This window comes from Trichomycterus rosablanca, chromosome 1 (genome assembly GCF_030014385.1).
Source record: "Trichomycterus rosablanca isolate fTriRos1 chromosome 1, fTriRos1.hap1, whole genome shotgun sequence".
Lineage (NCBI taxonomy): Eukaryota > Metazoa > Chordata > Actinopteri > Siluriformes > Trichomycteridae > Trichomycterus > Trichomycterus rosablanca.
This window is the reverse complement of record NC_085988.1, coordinates 85,244,702-85,256,171: the sequence shown is the minus strand read 5'-3', so window position 1 is coordinate 85,256,171 and position 11,470 is coordinate 85,244,702. Positions and strand designations below refer to the sequence as shown.

The window sequence follows — 11,470 nt, the reverse complement described above, 5'->3', positions numbered from 1 at the left end:
ACTGGACTTGTTGCACAGGTGGCATCACGGTACCACGCTGGAATTCACTGAGCTCCTGAGAGCGACCCGTTCTTTCACTAATGTGTGTAGAAGCGTCTGCATGCCAAGGTGCTCGGTTTTATTCACCTGTGGCCATGGAAGTGATCGGAACACCTGAATTCAGTGATCTGGATGGAGGAGTGAATACTTCTGGCAATATAGTGTAACTTAGTCGTGGTCCACGGAGCTGAAAATGATCCAGAACGCGTGATGATTAGCGTGACCCACACACACGTGAGCTAAATAAAATCCGACTTTGTCCTTGTAAGCCTCATAACTATATTCAGCTCTGGATTAGGACACGTCCGTCAGCATCAGTCCGTCCCAGACGGCTACAAAAGGGGCACGGAGCTCCCGGCTCTTCCCCGGACGCCCGAGTCGCGAGTCTGTGAGACGCGAGGACCTCGCCGGGATCTCGCCTGCACGGCGGAACGATTTGGCTCCTCGTCGTAACCTCTTCTCTCAGACTCTCAGGTGGTTGTGGACATGGGGAACTCGAGCGGCTGCACCGTGGACGACCTGCAGGCCGTGGAGATGCACCTCTGGTACAAGAAGTTCATGACCGAGTGTCCGTCCGGTCAGCTGACGCTGCACGAGTTCAAGCAGTTCTTCGGCCTGAGGGGTCTGGACCCGGAGGCCAGTGCCTACATCGAGCAGATGTTCCGCACCTTCGACATGAACAAGGTGAGAACCGGCCGCGTTCTGGAACCTTCCAGAGGCGGGGTGCACTGGCCAAAAGTATGTGAACACCTTTTAATGTTAAGTTCAGGGGGTTCCGTCGCACTCACTGGTAAAAAGAGTGTGAAATGTATTCAGTCAGATGAAATCAACAGTTTGGGGAAGGACCTCACCTGTTTTGGTTCACTGTGTCCCCGTTTACAAAGCAAGGTCCATTCAGACATGAAAGCCTGACCTCACAAATTCCCACGTACACACTTCAAAATTTCTGGCAAGCCTTCCCAGAAGATTGAAGGCTGAGATGAGTGAGCAGCTTCTTGGAAAAGATAAATTTTACGAGATTGGGCAACCCCTTAGTTACTTATTTTAGAAATTTTCTAGAGGCAAATTATTATTATTATTATTATTATTAATTATATATATTTATTTATTTGTTTATTTATTTTGTAATTATTTATTTATTTAATTTTGATTTATTATATTTTAAGTACATAGTTTTCTCTAAATATTGTATTGTTATTATTTTATTTTATTATTTTTAAATATTTTATACAAATATTTATATTTATTTACTTATCTATTTATTTATTTTCTATATTTACATTGGTTTTTTTAAATACTGTTTATATTATTATTATTATTATTATTGCTATTATTATTAATATGAATTCAATAATAATAATAATGAATTAAATATATTATATAAATATCATTAAATATTAAAAATAAATATATATATAAATATATACAAATAAATATATTATTATTTATTTACTTATTTATTTATTTATATATATATATATATATATATAATATTTTATATTAAAATTTATTTTATACAAATATTTATATTATTTATTTACTTATTTATTACTATTTATTTATTTCTATTTATTTATTTTTTATATTTATGTTTTGAGTATATTTTATATAAAAATACTGTTAATTAATATTAATTAAATGAATAATAATAATTAATTAATATTTTATTTAAATATAATTTTTTATGTTTATTATTTATTTACTTATCTATTATATATATATATATACTGTATATATATATATATATATATATATATATATATATATATTATAAAATAATATTTTATATAAAAAATTATACTAATATTTATATTGATTATTTATTATCTATTTTTTATTTATTTTTTATTTATTATTCCCATGGTGTCACTTTCAAGTTCGTTACTGTAACTTAATATTTATTTAATATTAAAATCTTCCTTTGGTTTGGTTTTTGCTCTCGAATCATCAGTAAAAATTAAATAAGTAAATAAATTAAATAATGCTGCGTCCACATATTTTTGGCTGTAAAGTCAGAACTCGGTGTTGTTATTTTTATTGTTTGTTATTACCCTCCTTCCAACCGTAAGGTTTTGGTTTGATGTGAAGAACTTCAGCTCCACTTTGTGTGTGAAAAGTATTCGGACATCTGACCACGAGCCTCCTCCCCTTTCTGTCGGATGTGGGACAAGCTCTCGCTCAGGTGTTGCTCAGGTGTTGCTCAGGTGTTGCTCAGGTGTCGCTCAGGTGTCGCTCAGGTGTCGCTCAGGTGTCGCTCAGGTGTCCACGTACTTCTGGCTGTGTATCAGTAGCGGTTTGTGTTGCAGGACGGATACATCGACTTCATGGAGTACGTGGCGGCGCTGAGTCTGGTGATGAGAGGGAAGATGGAGCACAAACTGCGCTGGTACTTCAGGCTGTACGACGTGGACGGGAACGGCTGCATCGACCGACACGAGCTGCTCAACATCATCAAGGTGAGCGGCAAAGCCACGCTAGTGCACCAGCGCACCAGCGTTCCAATCTCAGCTCTGCTACCGGCCGGCTGGGCGCCCCCTACTGCCTGCAGCAGACAAAAATCTGCCGCTAGTCTGCTGCGTGGGAAAAGACAGGACTTAAAAAGTGGGCGGGGTCTTGAATGCTGTGTGAGGACCCTGGTTAGTAGCCAACAGGTCTGGCATCAAACTAAAGCTGTTGTACCGTGGGTGACCGTCCACAGTCAAGCAAGCTTCACATCTTAATGGGCTTAAAGGCTGCTGCCAGAAACGAAAGAAACCACCTACATTCAGTGTAAACAGCAGGGCTTTAGTGTTTGGAACCCAGTAGTTACTCTATAGAGGGGTCCTGTTTGTTTCATTAGCGCTTTATCCTGGTCAGGGTCGCTGTGGGTCCGATTCACGTCCGAGTAAAAAGCAGGAAACATCCCGGACACGTCACCAGGTCATCACAGGACAGACACACACACACACACACTTTCACTCTCTCACACACACATACACACACTCTAATACACACACTTTCACTCACTCTCTCTGACACACACACTCTCACACACACGTATTCATACTCTCTCACACATACACACACTCTAATACACACACATTCACTCACTCTCTCTGACACACACACTCTCACACACACTTATTCATACTCTCTCACACACACACACACACACTAATACACACACATTCACTCACTCTCTCTGACACACACACACTCTCACACACACTTATTCATACTCTCTCACACACACACACACACACTAATACACACACATTCACTCACTCTCTGACACACACTCTCTCACACACACTTATTCATACTCTCACACACACACACACTAATACACACACATTCACTCACTCTCTCTGACACACACTCTCACACACACTTATTCATACTCTCTCACACACACACACACACACTAATACACACACATTCACTCACTCTCTCTGACACACACACACTCTCACACACTCTCTCTCACACACTTATTCATACTCTCTAACACACACACACACTAATACACACACATTCACTCACTCTCTCTGACACACACACACTCTCTCTCACACACTTATTCATACTCTCTCACACACACACTTATTCACACTCACATACACACACTAACACACACACATTCACTCACTCTCTCTGACACACACACACACACTCTCTCTCACACACACACACACTGTCTCACACACTCTTATACACACTCACACTCTCTCTCACACACACACTTTTTCTTATACACACACACTTTCACTCTCATACACACACACTCACAATGTCTCTTTCACACACATTCTCTCGTTCACAGACACACACACTCACTCTCACACACATACTCACTCTCACAAACACACTCTCTCTCACACACACACACACACAGTCTCACACAGACACACACACTCACACACATTCTCTTCTCTCACACAGACACATTCTCTCTCACACACAAACACACACAGTCTCACACAGACACACACACTCACACACATTCTCTTCTCTCACACAGACACACTCACTCTTATGCACACACATACACGCACTCTCTCTCTCACACTCTCTCACACACACACTCTCTCATATACAGTGTATCACAAAAGTGAGTACACCCCTCACATTTCTGCAAATATTTCATTATATATTTTCATGGGACAACACTATAGACATGAAACTTGGATATAACTTAGAGTAGTCAGTGTACAACTTGTATAGCAGTGTAGATTTACTGTCTTCTGAAAATAACTCAACACACAGCCATTAATGTCTAAATAGCTGGCAACATAAGTGAGTACACCCCACAGTGAACATGTCCAAATTGTGCCCAAATGTGTCGTTGTCCCTCCCTGGTGTCATGTGTCAAGGTCCCAGGTGTAAATGGGGAGCAGGGCTGTTAAATTTGGTGTTTTGGGTACAATTCTCTCATACTGGCCACTGGATATTCAACATGGCACCTCATGGCAAAGAACTCTCTGAGGATGTGAGAAATAGAATTGTTGCTCTCCACAAAGATGGCCTGGGCTATAAGAAGATTGCTAACACCCTGAAACTGAGCTACAGCATGGTGGCCAAGTTCATACAGCGGTTTTCCAGGACAGGTTCCACTCAGAACAGGCTTCGCCAGGGTCGACCAAAGAAGTTGAGTCCACGTGTTCGGCGTCATATTCAGAGGTTGGCTTTAAAAAATAGACACATGAGTGCTGCCAGCATTGCTGCAGAGGTTGAAGACGTGGGAGGTCAGCCTGTCAGTGCTCAGACCATACGCCGCACACTGCATCAACTCGGTCTGCATGGTCGTCATCCCAGAAGGAAGCTGACGCACAAGAAAGCCAGCAAACAGTTTGCTTAAAACAAGCAGTCCAAGAACATGGATTACTGGAATGCCCTGTGGTCTGACGAGACCAAGATAAACTTGTTTGGCTCAGATGGTGTCCAGCATGTGTGGCGGCGCCCTGGTGAGAAGTACCAAGACAACTGTGTCTTGCCTACAGTCAAGCATGGTGGTGGTAGCATCATGATCTTGGGCTGCATGAGTGTTGCTGGCACTGGGGAGCTGCAGTTCATTGAGGGAAACATGAATTCCAACATGTACTGTGACATTCTGAAACAGAGCATGATCCCCTCCCTTCGAAAACTGGCTCATGGCAGTTTTCCAACAGGATAACGACCCCAAACACAACCTCCAAGATGACAACTGCCTTGCTGAGGAAGCTGAAGGTAAAGGTGATGGACTAAACCCAATTGAGCACCTGTGGCGCATCCTCAAGTGGAAGGTGGAGGAGTTCAAGGTGTCTAACATCCACCAGCTCCGTGATGTCATCATGGAGGAGTGGAAGAGGATTCCAGTAGCAACCTGTGCAGCTCTGGTGAATTCCATGCCCAGGAGGGTTAAGGCAGTGCTGGATAATAATGGTGGTCACACAAAATATTGACACTTTGGGCACAATTTGGACATGTTCACTGTGGGGTGTACTCACTTATGTTGCAGCTATTTAGACATTAATGGCTGTGTGTTGAGTTATTTTCAGAAGACAGTAAATCTACACTGCTATTCAAGTTGTACACTGACTACTCTAAGTTATATCCAAGTTTTATTTCTATAGTGTTGTCCCATGAAAAGATATAATAAAATATTTGCAGAAATGTGAGGGGTGTACTCACTTTTGTGATACACTGTATATACACACACACACTCTCTCTCATATATACACACACACACTTTCACTCTAACTCACACACACTCTCTCTCACACAAACACACAGACACGGGGAGAACATGCAAACTCCACACAGAAAGGAATGGAACCCAAGACCTTCCTGCTGTGCTACCCACCGCGCCCTCGTCCCGCCTGCAGTGTTTCTCAGTAGGTTGAGGATTATAGTTGGAGACAGGATTAGGATTAAGACTGATTAGATTATGGAAATGTGAAGGTCACGGCTGTGTTTATTATACACTACAGGGACAAAAGTATTGGGACGCCCTCCCTAATTACTGACTTCATGTGGTTCAATCACAACAGTTACTAACAGGTATAAAGGAAATCTTATGCTTCCAACAGTTTAGGGAAGGTCCTGAGCTCAGCACCACTCATCAGACCAGCCGTACAAATGCTGTCATCTTTTGTCTGAATGGGTACAAATTACCACACAGGGAAGGGCCTTCCCTAAACTGTTCACAATGTGAAAAGCTTATAATTCATACCAAGGTAATAACTAGGAGAGTTACCCACCTACTGTTCTGACTTATACTGTATTTTTGAACCATGTTTCATAATGGTCAGGGTCCTGGTGGGCCCAGTTCCTCTAGGGCTTCGTCTTCTCCCCTCCCCCAGGCACTTCAGAGTTTCCAACCTGGAAAAAACAGTGATTTTATTTGTTTTAGTCATATCCAATTCCCCAGTTAAATCTCCTTCACTGCTGGAGACCCTGACCCGGACCGAGCAGGCCCGTAACTAACACACACCCTCAGACACGTGCGCATACTGACCGCTTCTTTTCACCTGCCAGAGATGGGCGGGTTCACACAGCAAGTCAGCACGCCCACCCTCAGACACAGCCAATCACAGCCCAGACACTGTGTTGATTGAGCTGTGTGTGTGTGTGTGTGTATGTGTGTGTGTTAATCAGGCCATCCGTGCTATTAACGGCAGCGACGCACAGGAAGTGACGGCGGAGGAGTTCACCAACCGAGTGTTCGAGAGGATCGACGTGAACGGCGACGGTGAGCGTCATAAAAAGAACCGGTTCCGTTCAGGCTTCTTAGAACCCGAGCTTGGCGTGTTCATGGTCTGTAGGTCCCAGAACTCTTCTGGTTCCCGTGTACAGCACATGTTTCCTGCTCTACAGAGCTGAGCTTGTGTTTCTCTGAGCAGGAGAACTCTCGCTGGAGGAGTTCGTGGAAGGAGCTCGGAGTGATGAGGAGTTCATGGAGGTGATGATGAAGAGCTTAGATCTGAGCCACATCGTAGCCGTGATCCACAACCGCAGGAACAGCGTCTGAGTACCACCAGGGTCTCAGGAGAGGACCAGAGGAGCTTCCAGTGTGAAGATCAGTCGTCAGGAAGCAGCTGGAAAGGAGACTAACTGACGTGGAAACAGTTTGGGGAAGGCCCTTTCCTGTTCCTTTTCCGCTGACCTGCACAGAGCCCTGACCTTAAACCTTCTAAACAGCTTGTAGGATTAATTGGAACTTCAACTGCCAGCCAGACCAGATATAATCACAAATCTTGTATTAATCCAGGCTGGGCACAAATCCCCACAGATATAATCATAAATCTGGTATTAATCCAGGCCGGGCACAAATCCCCACAGATATAATCACAAATCTTGTATTAATCCAGGCTGGGCACAAATCCCCACAGATATAATCATAAATCTGGTATTAATCCAGGCTGGGCACAAATCCCCACAGATATAATCACAAATCTTGTATTAATCCAGGCTGGGCACAAATCCCCACAGATATAATCATGAATCTTGTATTAATCCAGGCTGGGCACAAATCCCCACAGATATAATCACAAATCTTGTATTAATCCAGGCTGGGCACAAATCCCCACAGATATAATCATAAATCTTGTATTAATCCAGGCCGGGCACAAATCCCCACAGATATAATCACAAATCTTGTAATAATCCAGGCCGGGCACAAATCCCCACAGATATAATCACAAATCTTGTAATAATCCAGGCCGGGCACAAATCCCCACAGATATAATCATAAATCTTGTATTAATCCAGGCCGGGCACAAATCCCCACAGATATAATCACAAATCTTGTATTAATCCAGGCCGGGCACAAATCCCCACAGATATGATCACAAATCTTGTATTAATCCAGGCCGGGCACAAATCCCCACAGTTATAATCATAAATCTTGTATTAATCCAGGCTGGGCACAAATCCCCACAGATATAATCACAAATCTTGTATTAATCCAGGCTGGGCACAAATCCCCACAGATATAATCATAAATCTTGTATTAATCCAGGCTGGGCACAAATCCCCACAGATATAATCATAAATCTTGTATTAATCCAGGCCAGGCACAAATCCCCACAGATATAATCACAAATCTTGTATTAATCCAGGCTGGGCACAAATCCCCACAGATATAATCATAAATCTTGTATTAATCCAGGCCAGGCACAAATCCCCACAGATATAATCATAAATCTTGTATTAATCCAGGCCAGGCACAAATCCCCACAGATATAATCACAAATCTTGTATTAATCCAGGCCGGGCACAAATCCCCACAGTTATAATCATAAATCTTGTATTAATCCAGGCTGGGCACAAATCCCCACAGTTATAATCATAAATCTTGTATTAATCCAGGCCAGGCACAAATCCCCACAGATATAATCACAAATCTTGTATTAATCCAGGCTGGGCACAAATCCCCACAGATATAATCACAAATCTTGTATTAATCCAGGCCGGGCACAAATCCCCACAGATATGATCACAAATCTTGTATTAATCCAGGCCGGGCACAAATCCCCACAGATATAATCATAAATCTTGTATTAATCCAGGCCGGGCACAAATCCCCACAGATATAATCACAAATCTTGTATTAATCCAGGCTGGGCACAAATCCCCACAGATATAATCATAAATCTTGTATTAATCCAGGCTGGGCACAAATCCCCACAGATATAATCACAAATCTTGTATTAATCCAGGCTGGGCACAAATCCCCACAGATATAATCACAAATCTTGTATTAATCCAGGCTGGGCACAAATCCCCACAGATATAATCACAAATCTTGTATTAATCCAGGCCGGGCACAAATCCCCACAGATATAATCACAAATCTTGTATTAATCCAGGCTGGGCACAAATCCCCACAGATATAATCACAAATCTTGTATTAATCCAGGCTGGGCACAAATCCCCACAGATATAATCACAAATCTTGTATTAATCCAGGCCGGGCACAAATCCCCACAGATATAATCATAAATCTTGTATTAATCCAGGCCGGGCACAAATCCCCACAGATATAATCATAAATCTTGTATTAATCCAGGCTGGGCACAAATCCCCACAGATATAATCATGAATCTTGTATTAATCCAGGCTGGGCACAAATCCCCACAGATATAATCACAAATCTTGTATTAATCCAGGCCGGGCACAAATCCCCACAGATATAATCACAAATCTTGTATTAATCCAGGCCGGGCACAAATCCCCACAGATATGATCACAAATCTTGTATTAATCCAGGCCGGGCACAAATCCCCACAGATATAATCACAAATCTTGTATTAATCCAGGCTGGGCACAAATCCCCACAGATATAATCACAAATCTTGTATTAATCCAGGCTGGGCACAAATCCCCACAGATATAATCACAAATCTTGTATTAATCCAGGCCGGGCACAAATCCCCACAGATATAATCACAAATCTTGTATTAATCCAGGCTGGGCACAAATCCCCACAGATATAATCACAAATCTTGTATTAATCCAAACCGGGCACAAATCCCCACAGATATAATCATAAATCTTGTATTAATCCAGGCTGGGCACAAATCCCCACAGATATAATCACAAATCTTGTATTAATCCAAACCGGGCACAAATCCCCACAGATATAATCATAAATCTTGTATTAATCCAGGCTGGGCACAAATCCCCACAGATATAATCACAAATCTTGTATTAATCCAAACCGGGCACAAATCCCCACAGATATAATCATAAATCTTGTATTAATCCAGGCTGGGCACAAATCCCCACAGATATAATCACAAATCTTGTATTAATCCAGGCTGGGCACAAATCCCCACAGATATAATCATAAATCTTGTATTAATCCAGGCCGGGCACAAATCCCCACAGATATAATCATAAATCTTGTATTAATCCAGGCTGGGCACAAATCCCCACAGATATAATCATAAATCTTGTATTAATCCAGGCCGGGCACAAATCCCCACAGTTATAATCATAAATCTTGTATTAATCCAGGCCGGGCACAAATCCCCACAGATATAATCACAAATCTTGTATTAATCCAGGCTGGGCACAAATCCCCACAGATATAATCATAAATCTTGTATTAATCCAGGCTGGGCACAAATCCCCACAGATATAATCATAAATCTTGTATTAATCCAGGCTGGGCACAAATCCCCACAGATATAATCATAAATCTTGTATTAATCCAGGCCGGGCACAAATCCCCACAGTTATAATCATAAATCTTGTATTAATCCAGGCCGGGCACAAATCCCCACAGATATAATCACAAATCTTGTAATAATTCAGCCCACTTGCCCAGATAAATGAAAAAAATTATCAGCATTAATATGGGAATTTGTGCCCATTCAGTCCAAAAAGCTTCGAAAAAAGTTGGGACGGGGGTTATTTTCTTTCTGCGTTGAAAGAGGGCGTATTGCTGCTCACACCTCCTCCGACCCTTAGCACAGGCGCCTTCATCTGCTAGATAGAGAGAGTTGCGACACTCCTTGATCTCGCCGCCACGCGGTCACGTGGTTCATGTGACCCTCAATAGTTCCAAACAAACCCGGCGCTGTCATGTTCTCATATGGGACCGGCAGCAGTGAGTGACATATTAAACATTAAATAATAAACATTTGTACAATTTCTGGGTATTTTCACCTGCGTTTACATTTACTGCATCTGCTTTAATATCAATCTGGTATATAAAGTGGAAGATTGATGTTTATAATGATGTTAATAGGTCGTTCTTGTTAACACACAGTACATTATATTAGCATACATTACATCATGCCATATCATTAAGTAGTAGAGACGATATACAGTAGAGATTAAACTGTACTGTTTTTTACATAAACTATAATCTCCCTTCACTTTCCCGAGGATTCATAATAATAATAATAATAATCATTTTGGTTAAACACTAAGTCATGTGGCTGGATTCATAAGGTTTACCTGCACTGAATGAACAGATTCATAAACACACTACCGTACCAATACCTTTAACATTATAGTGCAGGTACATGAAATAGCATTAATTCATGTCTTATTTCATGAGTAAGTAATAATTTATTCCTACATGTAATACATGAATTAATTCATAATTAATATGCACTAGTTCATTCTGTCTAATGTAAGTGGTGGACGAGGTACACAAACCATGTAGTTGAGTTGAAGTAGAGATATCCAAGGTGAAATATTACTCCAGTAAAAGTAGTAATAAAAGTAAAAATACTCTTTACCTCCACTAAAGTACTAAACTAAATTTACCTTCAAATGTACTTAAGAATGAAAGTAAAAGTAGCATGATTTATTATGGTTCTAATGTTTTATTATCATTTCTGTAACAAGACTCTTGATTAATCAACTTTTAATTAATCAATTTTAGGTGAAAAGACTCTAGTGTCAATAATTAAGCTTAACTGACTGAGCTAAATTCGGTTATACCTATTAATTAAGA

At 41.3% G+C, this 11,470-nt stretch overlaps 1 protein-coding gene across 1 annotated transcript; it reads left to right on the top strand.

The window, feature by feature from the left end:
- The first annotated feature begins 525 nt into the window (after window positions 1-525).
- On the top strand, window positions 526-7,027 carry guca1aa (guanylate cyclase activator 1Aa). Its single transcript, XM_063007359.1, has 4 exons — window positions 526-723; window positions 2,346-2,495; window positions 6,655-6,748; window positions 6,900-7,027. The coding sequence occupies exons 1-4, from the start codon at window positions 526-528 to the stop codon at window positions 7,025-7,027; spliced, it is 570 nt and encodes a 189-aa protein (XP_062863429.1).
- Window positions 7,028-11,470: the final 4,443 nt, after the last annotated feature.